We start from the raw sequence: 15,190 nt of genomic DNA, 5'->3' as shown, positions 1-15,190 counted from the left end.
GATTACCTTCAGACCAATCTTTGCTCTGTTTAGTTTTGCAAAAACAAGGTAGGTTGGGCAAAGCGTTTTGCTATAACGTTATGGTGGAATTGGAAATTGAGGTGCAATAAAATTTTCAGGATGAAAAATTTGTCTATTCCTGATAAAGTGAGGTGTTTATTTGTGTTTTTTAATGAAATTGAGCAATCCTTGTCTTCTCAACAGTTGGTGTTTCCTGTTACTTCTAGAGGAACAATTCTTGTTGATTGGGACTCTCCTCTAATGGTGGCCTTTAAGTTGAATATGGATGGCAGCAACAAGAGTCATGAAGCTAAAGCTGGGGCTAGAGGAGTTATTCGTGACTCAAATGGGTGATGAGTTGGTGGTTTTGTGATCCACATTGGTGCTTATGATGTGGTGGGTGCTGAACTTTGGGCATTTCTTCAAGGCATCTGGCCTGGTGCAGAAACATTCATGCTAACTTAGTTTCAGCTTGTCTTGATCTGCTGCAAAATAGGTGAGATGTGCAAATTAAGCATGTGTTCAGAGAAATGAATCAAGTAACTGACTCTTTGGCTAATATGCTTTCGCGTTTCCTATTGGGATTCATATATTGGATGAAATGCCCAGTAACATTCAACAGTTGATGAATATGGACGTTATTGGTATAGTTTGGCCTAGATGGACCAGAGTTGTTTAATGTTTCTTTTTTGTATTTCTTGTTCTTTTTTATTTTTGTTCTTCTGATTTCTTGGCTTTTAAGCCCTCCTTTATATTAAAAAAGTATTAATTTTGTGTAAGATTGATTATAACTAAATTAAATTGTAACAAAATAAATAATAATTTAAATAAATAATTTATAAATATATTTTATAATATTAAAATATCTATTCCAATTTTAATTTTTTATCTTTTTCAAATAGATAATTTTTTTATATATATATAAAAGAAAATAGGACTGCATCTTGCATTGTATAATGGGCTTGTGAGACTGATCTGAAATGAAATCTAAAGGGCCGATACATACGGCACGTGCAAGGCCCATTAGGCTCTGTCTTCTTCGACACGGCGTCTCTGTGTATACTGATAGAAAAAGAAACAAAAGAAACAAGTCTGTCTTTCATTTGGTTAATTTCTGAAGAAAAAAATCCATAAGTTTTGTTAGAGAAAACAAAAAATAGAGAAATGGCAAATGATCATGAAGATATAATCAAGGACGAGAAAAACCCTCCTCCTCTGGACGAAGACGATATCGCTCTTCTTAAAACTTACGTAATTCTCTTTGCAATTTTTATATGTTTCGAAACCCTAATGTCTGATTATTTTTCTCATGTTGCTTTTTAAAATTTTAGGGTTTGGTTGCTACGTTTCATTAATTGCTTCTTACTTTTCTAAAGCTCTTTGCCTTATGTGTGTGTGTGTGCAGGGTTTAGGACCGTATTCAACTAGCATTAAGAAAGCTGAGAAGGAAATAAAGGAAATGGCTAAGAAAGTCAATGATATATGCGGTATTATGTTGTTCTACTATTCTTTTATCTATATATGTCACTTGTTTCAGTTTGCAATTAGCGTTGGTTTGTGCTATTCCCTTTAAGCAGCTGTAAGAACCCTACAATGCTTGAAAGCATAACCTTTCTCTTCTTTTGCTGTTTGGTGATAACATAAGGGCTCTTCAACAACTTGTTTCGTAAGAATACAGCAGTTTTCACCTGATAATTTCCTCTCTTTTTTCCTCTGAATGATGTAATAGCTGGATCCTATTCCTAGTGTTGAACAGAGTATTGCTACCCTGCTACAGATAATCACTTAGATTTTGATGTCATAAGTTACGTATATAATATACATTGTTGTGATCTTAATATTTGCAAGCAATTTGCTGAATGATGATCACTTGCAATCTCTTCAAATGAGTGACAAGTCATTGCTTTTCTTTTTTTAAATTTGTAAAATGTGATCTTTTCATGTTGAAAAGAAAGGCGAAAGGTTGTCTATGATATGACTTGGATAATTTTCTCGTCTTCATTGAAGTGCTAATCCATGATTATTTGATTATCATGCTGGCCAAGAACCAAGCCTGATAAGATGTGGTGTGTAGTCATGAGTGCAAAATACCCAGTCTAATAAGCACTAATTCGGCAGAGTGTTTTCATAGGTATATTTGATATGGTCAACACGTTTGGTAGTCTGGCTAATTTATGTTTGCATGGTTTGGTTGTAAACATTTGAAGGCTATTTTGTAATTTTGCTTTCCATCCATTGTAAAAGGTATCAAGGAGTCTGACACTGGCTTAGCTGCACCCAGCCAGTGGGATCTTGTTTCTGATAAGCAAATGATGCAGGAGGAGCAACCTCTTCAGGTACATATTTAACAAAGTATACATAAGATAATTTATTTTCTGTTTCTATACCACTAACTTCTTCTTTCAACCAGGTGGCAAGGTGCACAAAGATAATAAGTCCAAACACTGAAGATGCCAAATATGTAATAAATGTCAAACAAATTGCAAAGGTAGACGTGAATGTCAATCTTTAAGCAAATTATGGCAGCGTATTTTGAGGGGATGGGACTTTTTATTCTGTCATATTTTCATTTTCTATTAGATTGCACTCTTACATGGTAGGATTGTGGTGTGAATTACTTTTTGGTGATTTTTTTTAAAAAGTAACCATCCATGAGTCTTAATCATATGTAAATTGCTGTCTAAAATTACTTATAATTTTTTCATTACAGTTTGTTGTTGGGCTAGGTGACAAGGTTTCCCCAACTGATATAGAAGAAGGCATGCGTGTTGGGTAAGTGTAAATTTTTTACTTTGAGATTAAGAATATGACTATACTCGAGATCAGCTTTTTAATGATTGGGTAATGGTGGCATAATTTAGTATTTTTTTATTCTTTTATTCTGCACTGTGGCCAATATATATTCATCTTTTCATGCAGGGTTGACCGCAATAAATACCAGATACAGATTCCTTTACCTCCAAAAATTGATCCAAGTGTGACAATGATGACAGTGGAAGAGAAACCAGATGTAACATATAATGATGTTGGTGGATGCAAGGAGCAAATTGACAAGATGCGAGAAGTATGTATAGCTCCCTTTGTCAGTTGTTTTTGAAAACCTTTTCCTTTCCACCCTTTCAATTTCATTTTAAGCATTATATGACTAGATATATTGTGCAATACTCACATTTGTGAACTCATTGTAGGTTGTTGAACTGCCCATGCTTCATCCTGAAAAATTTGTAAAGCTTGGTATTGATCCTCCCAAAGGTGTTCTCTGCTATGGTCCTCCTGGAACTGGTAAAACACTTCTAGCCAGAGCTGTGGCTAATAGAACTGATGCTTGTTTCATTCGAGTTATTGGAAGTGAGCTTGTTCAGAAATATGTTGGAGAGGGAGCTAGAATGGTTCGCGAGTTATTTCAGGTAAAAATCTCTCATGGTTGATGGTTTATATTCTTTTACTTTGTTCATTATTATGTAGTTTTGCATGCTGCCTTATTACCTTGACTAAAATGCAATCTGCTGCAGATGGCACGTTCAAAGAAGGCTTGCATTGTATTTTTTGATGAGGTTGATGCCATAGGTGGTGCACGTTTTGATGATGGTGTGGGTGGAGACAATGAGGTCCAGCGTACAATGCTTGAAATTGTGAATCAACTTGATGGATTTGATGCCCGTGGAAACATTAAAGTTCTCATGGCTACAAACAGGTTAAATTTGATAACCACCCAACTTGTTTTGTTGTGAGCTTTTACCTTGAACTTGTTTCCTTTCAAAAGTACACTCCTTTTTTTAGTGGTCTTTCATATGTACCAAGTTCTTGTTTCTCTCCTCCTTTCTTTTCTTCTGAAATACAAAGTTGCCTTATCTGTGTCTGCATGTGCGCATGTTTGTGGCTTGTCTATTGCATCAGTTGAGTGATTTCACGGTTTCATGAATTGCAATTTTGAGTGTTTGGTATGTATTTGATTTATAAACTGTTGGATGTGAATTCTTGTTTCAGGCCTGACACTCTTGATCCAGCGCTATTGCGTCCTGGACGGTTAGATCGGAAGGTTGAGTTTGGTCTTCCAGACTTGGAAAGCAGAACACAGATATTTAAGATCCATACAAGAACAATGAACTGTGAAAGGGATATCCGATTTGAGCTTTTGGCCCGGCTTTGCCCGAATTCAACTGGTAATGATGATCTCTCTAAGGGCATTTTAAGTGGATTATCAGTATAATAAAATGGTTTCTTGATTTATTATGGTTGGACTAATAAAACGCGAGACCACTTTATTGCTGCTTGTGTATTTGGGAATTCTGGTTATTGATTTTCTGATTCTTACTCTTCTTATTCAGGAGCTGACATAAGGAGTGTATGTACGGAAGCTGGAATGTTTGCAATTCGAGCCCGAAGGAAGACTGTAACAGAAAAAGACTTCCTGGATGCAGTAAATAAGGTAATTAAAGGATACCAGAAGTTTAGTGCAACACCAAAATACATGGTCTACAATTAAGCAGATCTTTTCACAAAGAAACAGAAATTTGGCACTGCGTATAAATCTGTCAAAGTGATATATCATCTGAATGAGCTGCGGTTTCATGAAAAAAGAAAAAGTTTCTTGCTTGGTTCATGGATCTTTGGATCTTTCATTGTTGTTTTTTCTTTCCAATGATATAAGCTGTATTACATTTGCATAGCCGTTCAAGTTAAATGCCTCTCGATGGTCTTTTTCTTTGATCAAACTTTATTTTTAACGAGATTTGTTGCCTGAAGATGGGAGTGTTGTGATCATGGGTTTCCTCTTGAATATTTATATTATTGTTTAGCAATGGATTGCAATTCCTATATGGTGTAGCAGGATGGATATGGACATTCTCTTTTGCAATGTACACCCCTATAACAACCTTAGTGACGTTTCTGGTATTGCAATATGCAAACTGTAACAGCCTTCTAAATAATCAATGGTCTAAACAAGCAATTTGGCCAAAAAATACACTTCTGAGACTTTTATTCCTTACTTAAATTTACAGATATGATGTTTTTCCATAGTTGCACAATGAAATAAAGAGAGGTCTGGGGCAAATCAAGCTTCCACTAATTTTAGCACCCAATCTGAATCGAATTTCTTCGCAGACTTAACGACAGCACGGCAGGAACTAGCTCAACCGTACAAATATTTAAACATGTATCAACCTTTCTAATTCTATTTGTTCAATCAAAAAGATTAAACCAAAAAATGTATCCAATAAACTCAAAACAAGAAAATGTGAACTGTATTTTACATCAACCGTGGGGGTATATTACATGTAGTCATGTGCATCTGCATTGTCAACTTGCCGGGAAGCTCCCTGATCATTTCCAACTGTTCTCTTGCTCATGTTAGCTCGCTGAACTAATCGAACCAATGCCTGAACCACTTCTGACATCGGTGGTCGAAACTCTGGCTCAGGCTGCCACAATATAGTGGAAATAAGCATTAAACCTCACTTGTCATTCAGAATTAGAGCCAAGATCATAAATCGAAACCAGAATGAAGAAAAATGTGAATGAAAATGGGAATTATTGTCTTTTATATGTTGTTCGACTTGGTATGGAATATGAGTGGAATGAGAATTGAATTCCATTTATCATCCACGCCAATAATAAAATTTCATTATTATAGAAGAGTAGTAATGTTTAATTTGTCATTATTCTATGCAAATAACATGAAAATAAGTTATTATTTCGCTTGTTTATCCATTTATAATTAGTTGACATGATTCTCATTGGAATGAAAAGTTCATTCCCTAAAGAGAGAGGGGAAATAGGTGGATTTCTATTGATTGGAGAATCCAATTCCCATTTTGAAGTGATGTTTACTTAACTCATTCTCATTTCTATTTCTAATCTATTTTTTCATGAACCAAACATTCCCTTAGTATATTACAGTTTTCCCCTTCTAAATGATGCAAGGAAATCCTATACTCGTATAGTAGATTCTCTGCCACAGGTTTTGAACTTGTTAGTTATATCCAACCATGCACCCACATAAAGTAAAGGATAAAGTACTCATTCATTACCTGGACACAAAGAGCAATAACATCAGCAAACCGAGAGAGAGATTTGACAGGGTAGAGCCCCTTGAGAGCCGGGTCAACCATTTTAGATAGAGCATCGATGTCGTGGAGTTGAGGTGTGGCCCATCGAACCAAAGATTGCTCAGATCTTGGCCTTGAGCTGTAAAATTGTTCAAATTGCAAGTTCAAGGACCAATAAATTTATTCTTACATACAAATTAAATAATAATGAGATTTAAACGACTCATTCTTGACAATATGAGTCTTGGGAGATGGGAAGCTTTGCAATATACTGAAATGCTCTAGAAGATAATGCACCCTTTTCTTGTATTTGTGTAATCTATCTAACAAGATTTCTGAGGTCGCACATGAATGTTGAAAAGGACGCATTATGTTCTAGTGGTACCCAGTCTATCTATAAATTCTTGACAGTAAGAGATCACAATATCCTACTCCTTTGTTAAGTTATCAACATTTCACCTGTCAAATGGTTTACGGCCAGTGAGAAGCTCTAACATGACTACTCCAAAACTGTAAACGTCACTCTTGAGAGTATATTGACCAGACATGGCTACCTCAGGTGCACCATATCCAGATCCTGCATTATTGTTCAATGCCTGCATGTGAAAATTTTTTTAAAAAAAATATTAAATTAGAAGTTAAAAAAAACACAAGATTTTTCAGCAAATGCATCTGATAGTTATCTGTTACAATATTGAAATTAAAAGATGACCCAGAAAAGGTCAGTCATATAGAAGTCCATCTTCCATACAAAAAACACATTATTGATAATGTAAAACTTATATTTAAGAATTTTACTTGTGATAATTTCGTAATATGAGAGTACAACACTATTCTTGCAAAAAGAAAGGGCAGTATGTGGATTACAAGAAAAATTTAAAGAAATTTAGAATCACCTGCTCTGCATTTGGAAGAAAGCTAGCCAAGCCAGAGTCTGAAAGGTGAGGATTGAGCTCTGTATCCAGTAGTATGTTTGCTGATTTGATATTCTTATGAATAATAGATGGAGAGCATACTTCATGCAGGTACCTGAAAAATCGCTTCTTGAGTACAAGGAAGGCCATCCATGAATATTATACAGAAATAACCTGGTCTGCCAAAGTTTAACCCTCCCTATCTGATACTTGTAGAGGGCTATTAATATTATACAAATAGTACAAGCTGTATTATTTCAAGAATAACCATCAGCAAAAGAATACTAATAGGTAAAGAGAGAACAGGGAGCAGATTATTAATTTTTCCTTAGCATCAGTGAAAAATGTGAAAAACAGATTCCTCTTTTATCATGTATTTTCGGAACTTACTCTAATGCACGGGCAGTCCCCAAAGCTATCTTGACACGAGTATTCCATATCAAAGGCTTGCTGTCTTCATCTGACAGATGCAGGAAATCATGCAATGACCCACTTTTATGAAACTCATAAACCAGCAAGTGCTGCCCATGTTCTGAACAATAACCCATAAGTTCTGTCACATTTGGATGATGCAACTCAGAGATTTTTGAAATCATCTCTATAAAATCGTCAGACATGTTGCTGGAAAGAGTGGATGAATCTATTTTCTTCACAGCAAGAACCTGCAGTAGTCAAACAAAAGAAAGAAGAGAAATCACAACCAAAAGAAAGAAGAAAAGAGAAATCACAACTTTAAAGTTATTAAAACCCTTAAAAGCACAAACATTTGAATGGGAAACAAGAAAAGAATGAACCAGAACGATCTTAGCTGGGTAAGAACGGTCGAGAGAGAGAGAGAGAGAGAGAGAGAGAGAGAGAGGAAAAAGAGAGAGTTCTGGTTGATGTTATACCTTTCCACCATCAAACTGAGCTCGATAAACACGTCCAAAAGACCCCTCACCAAGAAGATGGTCAATACTGAAGCTGCCAGTAGCTATCTGCAGGTCTGCTATTGAGTATGTTGTCACATCTAAAGGAGCTGTAACAGGCTTCTTAACAACAACAGGCTTCTTTGAAAAATCATCCTCATCAAATGATTTATGGCGGTCAATAGGTGGAGGTCTAAGATTTATAGAGGCTGAGGTATCAAATGTCTTTGTACTGACTGTGGTGGGAGGTTGTATGGCCTTCATTTCTGCAACACCATTCCATGCATGAGAAAACATAAAATAGGATATGGCAAAAAATCCAATCATTCAGGAAGCTACTAGCATGGACATGATGGTAAAGTAAAAGTTTAAAATTTGAACGAATTTATTGGCATATTCCTCGGGAGGTTTAATTCAATTGCACTGACAACACTGACTCCCATAGGACAGGGCTTGTCTCTTCCCCATACAAGAGACTGCTACATGTAGCAATTCAATTTGACATTTTTTCAGAGGGTTTTTAACATTGAACTGACAGTGACTCCAATCGGGATCAGGTTAAAGGTTATTTTCCCCCACAAGTCACTGATTTAGTGATAGGATTAGCATTCATTAATGGACACAGTTCTTGGTGTAACCATCTGGCAGTTCATACATCTTTTGTCCTAGACTCTGAAAGTTGCAATTCAGCAAGTTGCATTTCAATTTACCCAATGTTTAAACTCAGTATCATAAGCATAATATTATGGTTGTTTACACTTCAATAGCAAAAACATTCTCCTCATTTTCAGACTGGAAATGAATATCATTATTCATACGGCAGGATAAGGGAAATAGAACACTGAAGCACATCTTTTAGGTGATTCAAAGTGCTCAACTAATGTGAGAAATTGAAAAATATGAGTTACCTTGTACTTCATTTGATGCAAGAGGAGCAAATGGCTCATTATCAAGCTTTTCTATATCTGATGATGACCTCTTGGATCTTCTCTTGGCAATGAAGAATGCTGCTATTCCCCCAACCACTAGAATAGATATGATTATCCCAGCTATGCCACCAGCCCCAATTCCTGATTTTTTGCTGCTGCTACCATCACTGCCAGATGGGCTGTTATTGCCTCCAGACTTATGACCTCGGTTTCTGGGGGCTGGAGGTGTACCGGGTGGAGGTGGGGGTGCCGGCCCTGAGCTCCAATTGTTACCATCCATCCTGTAGATTACTCACTTTGAGCAACATTTCTTTTTTTGAGAAAAGAGTATGTCACGAGCTTAACTAATGCTATCCTAAAATGCTTACTGTGGATGAATTTCCTTTAACTGTTGCGGAATCCAGCCAGTGAACTGATTATTTGCAACATTTCTGGCAAACACGAACATGCATATCATGAAGGGCCATAAAATGCTTCAACTGTAAGGAAAGATAATATGATATGCAAATTAAATTTAACTGATGCTGGCTACCCACAGATTTTTAAGAGGAAGATCTGCAAGGACATCTATAGTGCCTGTGAACCGGTTATTTTGCAAATACCTATAAATTGGAAAATCGAACATTTTAACAAAAGTGAGGAAGGAACGTTTTTATGTACCACAATCAGAGAAAATGATATTTTAGAAACTTACATTGAGGTCATGCTTGAGAGGTTTCTAAAACTCCAAGGAAGGTTACCTGGCAGTTGGTTGAAGGAAACATCCCTACAGCAGAGATAGAAATCATTGATACTTGTGGTCATTCAATTCCACAAATCCAGCCTAAGGTGTTTAATCTAACTGTTACCCAATGAAGAGAATATGCAGAGCCCACATGCTACAGGAGATTATACAAACCCCAGGAAAAAGAAAAAATACATATAGCATCTTGGCCAAAAAATACAAAGAACCCACAGATATTGCAAATTTGCAATTAAAAGCATAATCAAGAAGGGAGGTTTGTTCTTAAAAGTAATCAATACTCAATAATTTTTCAAGAACATCAAGAAAATAAATCATTTCCTATCAAACAAATAAGAAGAATAAATAATACTCTAAACTCTAGAACAAAGTAACAGAAGGAAGGCATGTAGTTCTTACTCCTTAAGGTGTATTAGAAGATCTTACAGTGTAGTGAGAGAAGAAAGCTTTCCAAACAAGTCACTCAATTGGTTCTGGAGCTGATTGTGAGCAACATTTCTATCCCCCAAACAAAGAACAGAGAATATGAGTTCGGACTTTTTAAATAAGTTGCATCAGAGAATGAATCACTAGAAGTACTCACAAATAAGTAAGCTTAGTCATTGAAGAGAAGTCATAAGGAATATCTCCAGTAAATTGATTATTAGCAAGATTTCTGCATATAAAAGAGCGCATGAATAAATAATCAAAACACCATAAATGGAGAAAGAAAACTAAGAAACATATGCAGAATGTGAAGCATACACTTGTGTCAAGTTTCTAGGAAGTCCATAAGGTATGTTGCCCGCAAGATTATTATTACTCAAGTCCCTGTGGAAAATTAACCAGGTCAGTATATCATAGTAATACAAGTACTAAAGATATCAACACAATATACAAGAGCATTGATCTCACAGATTTATTAATGCCGTCAAAAGGTTAAGCTGGTAACCCAATGATCCAGAAAGTGAAAGGCCGGATAGTTTACTGAGCAAAAAAAGAAGCAACAGAAAACATGAGTTCAAAGGATTCAATTATTGTGGCAATGCCTCACAGTAACATGTGAAAAAGAGTCAATATTCCCATAGAAGATTACATTTCCGTAACTCGTGAGCCTGAGCAAGTAACACCTTTCCATGACTCTCCGCATGGATCACCTCCATTTGATGTCCATTTTGTTAGCTGAGGTGGTGAATTTAAGCTGGTATACATGGTTCTTAAAGCAGAGGCTGCACATAAAGAAGTTACAAATAGGATAAATAATACAGTACTGACAGAATCATCAACCACTATTCCGGTCACAAACAACTCCAAAATTTATTGACATTGTTATTCAAAGTAAAAACAATTCAAATGATAATATCAGTAGTAAAATATTCTGTACATGGGTAACTAGTTTGCATGATAATCATTTATTTGTTCAAGAAGGGGGTGATTGATTAACCTCTTAGCAGAATGTAAAACAAGATAAACAAACCAAAGCAGGTTAGAATGAGCAATAGTGTGTGGATATATCAGAGATTTAGGATTTTGTAGGGCATTTTAGGACTAAAACTAGTTTAGGACCATGAGCTTAGGTTCTTAAGAGGAGTGATTGCCTTTTCTGCAAAACATATAGAAATTTGGACAAGAACAAAGCACATTACAGCATTGTTTTCTTCCTGAATTTCTATAGAAACAACAATCTTTCATTTTGAAATTTACTCACTAGTACAGTTAATGTTAAAAACAATAATTGATACAACACAAGTAACTTACTGCTTATCAAGACCAACTCAATACTACTGGGCAAAACAAAGGCCATTAATAGAAAAGCACCTTATGATCCTGTACCCAATTTCCATGTCCCCAGAAGTGATGCCACATATGGAACTCGTTTGATGGAAAATCACTTTTGGGCATTCTAAGGTTGGGTATCCTGATATACTTCTTTATTGATGTTTACTACTCATTTATGTATTCTGGATTCAAGGTCTATCTGGAGTTGCTATTCTGCAGATCCCAGAAATCACCCATTTCACCAAAAGCAACTTTTTCCAGATTCTTGTGAAGAGAAACAGCAACAATGGCCTCAATTACACCCTAAGTTGGATTTATGTTCTTAGCAACTGCTTCTAGGAATCCCAAACATTAGAGTAGGACTTGTCATCATAGTCTGAATCTTCAGACTGATAGAATGAGTGATGTCCCATGGGGAAAGTCAGTAATTTGTGAAATACAGTTGCTTGCCAGAAAAATTGAGGAACTCCAGCTGCTGTTTCACATACAGGCCAAAGTAATGAAATCCATCATCGCGTGGCATCATTATGAAAGAAGCATTACTCATCAATTTTCTGCAAATAAATACCAAATTTGAAAGGTACAAACTTCCTTTACTCAAACTGAAAAAGGTTTCACCAATCTTTGTATTAGTTTGCTGAGGAACAAGCTTTTTTAAGATGTCTTATATTTTCTCCTTTTTCTTCATCTTGGACTTCTATCTGTTTCATGTCCCAAGCTTCTCTTTCAATTCCCCTTCCATCAAACCATAGTCTTTTTGGCAATTAAAAGCAGCGGCTGCTATGAAGTACCAATAACCCACAAATAGAGTCAATCATGATGTTCAATAGTCATTTACGGAAACTTCTAACCAACAATTTGTTTGGATCCCTAACTCAGAAAAAAGATACACCTATGCAGCCCGTCCCCTCCAATATATCAGGGTATTGCACAAGCACAATCCATATGGAGCAGATACAAGAACACAGATATGAAAATCATATATGTCAAAGAGTGAAATTTTCTATAGAAGTCTTCTGTTTCTAGGCATAACACTTCATTTGTCTACACAACTGAATCATTCTAAATTAAGAACTAAGACAGCAGTATCACACACCTCCTCTTCTATCTATCTCTCAAGAAATTTTCTGGGTACCAAGAAATTGTAATTAGCACCAAATCTTGCTGACTTGAACTGGAAATAGAATTATTTGAAGGAAGAAAAGAAAAACTTGTCCCAACCCAGGACTGATCTTTGCATTTGAATCTTTGCATTTGAACACTAATCTATACTTTACAGCCGTGTGAACACCTTGTAATAAATTTCTTTTTGAAAAAAAATAAGAAGAACTATTGAAACAAAAGGCAGAGAAAGAAGAATCTGCAAATGCATCAAACAACAATGATCTTTTTTGTGGTCACAACAGAAGTCACAAGCAAGCAGCGTAAACCAAGTAGTAAAGAAGAAGCAAGCACAAAAAGAGGAAAAAGGAAAAAAAAAGGAGAGAACTAAAGGAAATGCAGATGTGGCAAAGATCAGCACATGCAAATCCATCTATATGAAGCTTACATTTAAAAAAAAAAAAGAGAAACAAAGAAAAAGCAGAACAAGCAGAACAAAGATAGTAAAGAAAAAATAAGTAAGATTGCAGCAGAACTAACCATCATTTGGATCTGTGTCACCATTGATGCAACTCAGAATGCATATTATCACCGTCACTATTACCAGCTGACCCTTTCTGCAAATCTCCATTATCACCTCAAAGCTCAAAACTTTCCGTGTCAAACCCTCACCCACAAACACAGACCAAGACAAGGTCTTGGCTTTAATGCCTTAAAAACCCTTTTCTTTATATAATTTTTGTTTCTTTAAAGGAAATTTATTTTCTTTATTTTCTTTAGTAATAAAATACTCATTTAGCCATTACCCTTTTCTCCAGTCTCCAAGTGAAGCTGGCAAGCACGATTTGCCAGAAGAATCCAAAGCCACAGAATACCCTCCTGTTATTTTTATTTATTTTATCACATTCTCTCTCTCTTTCCCTCTCTGTCTCTCTCTTACACTTCCTTTCTTGGGTTTTGTTTTACTTACATTTACCCCATCATACTAAGAAAAAACAACAATATAGTGAAAACAGAGTTCTGTTTTGATAGGTGAATCAGCTCTCTCTCTCTCTATGTGTATGTACATATATATATTTATATATATATATTAGCCAGCTCTCTCAACAAGAACGCTTATCATTATTACATACCATTATTCTTTTTCTTGATTCTTATTCTTTGCATAAATAATATACTGTTACTATCAAGAGGAGATTAATTCAAATGGGGTTTATTAGCCAAAGTTAATTATAATGATCATAAAGAGAAACAACAAGACTCCTGAATGATTGATTGTGTATATATACATATATATATATATATATATATATATATAAAGAAAAAGAATATTAAAACATAGCTATCATTAGTTGGATAGACCTGTAATAGCAGCAGTAGCAGTAGTATTAGAATGGTAATTAAAATGTCACTTTTAAATCACGTCATTTTGGCCATACTTAACGGCAATGTCACGAGACTCTTGTAACTTAAAAATCATTTTCTTGTATCTTTTTCTTCTTTTCTCTATCTACTGCAGGTATGCTCCAATTCTTCTTAATTAGAGTAATTTAGAGCATCAGCACGTTGGAGACTGGTTTAAAAGGTTCAATACAGTTAAAGAGTATTCAAAGTTGAAACTCTAAACTTAATTAGCTGTGAAATATTTTATGAAGAATTTAGAACAATGTAATGATTATGAGGGTATAAAATCCTACACCAAGGCAAACAAAAAGAATAATTGGGTGATTTTAGGATTATAAGAACAGCCCGAGTACTGTTATTCTTGATTTTTTTTTTTGTCTTTAAAAATAAATAAGAACATTGCTGGCATAGAAAAGATAATGTTGTTTGGTTGGTAAGCAAAGGGAATGAGTCAGAAGAAATTAGCAGATTCTTTTGGGGTTGGGGTGGTGGTAACAGCAATTAAAGTAGGTGAAGAATCCTTTTCTTTGTTTTATTTTTATTTTTTATTGTAATTGTTATTAGACTTTTGCTTATATTGACAACTAAAATTTCATGAATCTTCGGTACCACTGCCAATTCAATCAATTTGCTCAACGCTGATTTACCTTTTACTCAATTTCTCCTCTCCTAATTAATTGGTGAAATAAAATATTAAATTTTTTATTTATATTATATGTAACCATTAAAAAGAATAAATTATTAAGTTTAATAATTCAAAATAATCGTATTATATAATATTGAATCAATTACTTTAAAAAATACATAGTGATTTTTATTTTATTTCTGACTGCCAGACAGACAAAAATGATGCGGTTCTTTTGTCCTTTATTTAAATATAAAATCTATACTATTTTTTTTTTTACATTTTAATTTAAGGTTTGGAATTAAATTATGTACCGTTAAAGGTAAAGTTAAATAATTTAAAAAGAAAAAGAACTTTAGTAAATCAATCTGAGTCTAGAATTTGTTGGACCAGATGTTTGAGAGATGAATAAAACTGAGCCACTTTTTTATTTTAATTTTATAAACTTAACCTAAAGATGGAAGAAAAATGAAATTGCTCAAGTAAAAGATGGTGACTAGTGTATGAGAGAGAGGTAGGGCTCTAGGAGACGTGGCAACCACCTGCTTTTCTTCATAGAATGTCAAGAACTGAGAACTAAATTTTCTTTCTAGTTTACTTCCCTATAAATCTTTTTCTTCTAATTCATACAGTGAATGTTTAAAGAAAAAAAAAATCTGAATTTAATACTTTTTTAATTTGAATTAAATAAAAAAAATACTATCTCATTTTACCATTTAATAACTTATAGTATGTGATATTTTTTTAGATGAAAAAAGG

The 15,190-nt window shown here is 34.8% G+C and overlaps 2 protein-coding genes across 2 annotated transcripts; one reads left to right on the top strand and one right to left on the bottom strand.

Annotated features, from left to right (window-relative positions):
• The first annotated feature begins 1,075 nt into the window (after nucleotides 1-1,075).
• LOC8273038 (26S proteasome regulatory subunit 7) lies at nucleotides 1,076-4,818 on the top strand. The gene is made up of 10 exons (XM_048377754.1): nucleotides 1,076-1,251; nucleotides 1,406-1,487; nucleotides 2,245-2,336; nucleotides 2,411-2,488; nucleotides 2,711-2,772; nucleotides 2,920-3,064; nucleotides 3,189-3,407; nucleotides 3,513-3,694; nucleotides 3,988-4,163; nucleotides 4,329-4,818. Exons 1-10 carry the CDS (start codon nucleotides 1,165-1,167, stop codon nucleotides 4,484-4,486), a joined length of 1,281 nt encoding a protein of 426 aa, XP_048233711.1. The 5' UTR covers nucleotides 1,076-1,164; the 3' UTR covers nucleotides 4,487-4,818.
• Nucleotides 4,819-4,951: 133 nt separating this feature from the next.
• On the bottom strand, nucleotides 4,952-13,432 carry LOC8273036 (protein STRUBBELIG-RECEPTOR FAMILY 6). Its single transcript, XM_048377753.1, has 16 exons — nucleotides 12,943-13,432; nucleotides 10,619-10,751; nucleotides 10,438-10,509; nucleotides 10,288-10,353; nucleotides 10,127-10,198; nucleotides 9,970-10,041; nucleotides 9,496-9,567; nucleotides 9,338-9,403; nucleotides 9,170-9,232; nucleotides 8,781-9,082; nucleotides 7,855-8,138; nucleotides 7,355-7,626; nucleotides 6,947-7,079; nucleotides 6,510-6,646; nucleotides 6,033-6,189; nucleotides 4,952-5,423 (listed from the first exon to the last, which is right to left on the bottom strand). Exons 1-16 carry the CDS (start codon nucleotides 13,031-13,033, stop codon nucleotides 5,274-5,276), a joined length of 2,142 nt encoding a protein of 713 aa, XP_048233710.1. The 5' UTR covers nucleotides 13,034-13,432; the 3' UTR covers nucleotides 4,952-5,273.
• Between the last annotated feature and the right edge of the window lie 1,758 nt (nucleotides 13,433-15,190).

Source organism: Ricinus communis, chromosome 8 (assembly GCF_019578655.1).
Source record: "Ricinus communis isolate WT05 ecotype wild-type chromosome 8, ASM1957865v1, whole genome shotgun sequence".
NCBI classification, from domain to species: domain Eukaryota; kingdom Viridiplantae; phylum Streptophyta; class Magnoliopsida; order Malpighiales; family Euphorbiaceae; genus Ricinus; species Ricinus communis.
The sequence above is the reverse complement of the archived record's forward strand: the minus strand, read 5'-3'. Positions and strand labels throughout refer to the sequence as shown.

Bases quoted from the DNA above. Each gene is read 5' to 3' on its own strand.
- LOC8273038 (XM_048377754.1), top strand. From the start codon at position 1,165: ATGGCAAATGATCATGAAGATATAATCAAGGACGAGAAAAACCCTCCT. The intron at 1,488-2,244 runs GTATTATGTTGT...CCATTGTAAAAG, and splicing joins GAAAGTCAATGATATATGCG to GTATCAAGGAGTCTGACACT. The intron at 3,408-3,512 runs GTAAAAATCTCT...AATCTGCTGCAG, and splicing joins TGGTTCGCGAGTTATTTCAG to ATGGCACGTTCAAAGAAGGC.
- LOC8273036 (XM_048377753.1), bottom strand. From the start codon at position 13,033: ATGGAGATTTGCAGAAAGGGTCAGCTGGTAATAGTGACGGTGATAATA. The intron at 10,042-10,126 runs GTGAGTACTTCT...TTTGGGGGATAG, and splicing joins ATGACTAAGCTTACTTATTT to AAATGTTGCTCACAATCAGC. The intron at 9,404-9,495 runs GTAAGTTTCTAA...TCCAATTTATAG, and splicing joins CTCTCAAGCATGACCTCAAT to GTATTTGCAAAATAACCGGT.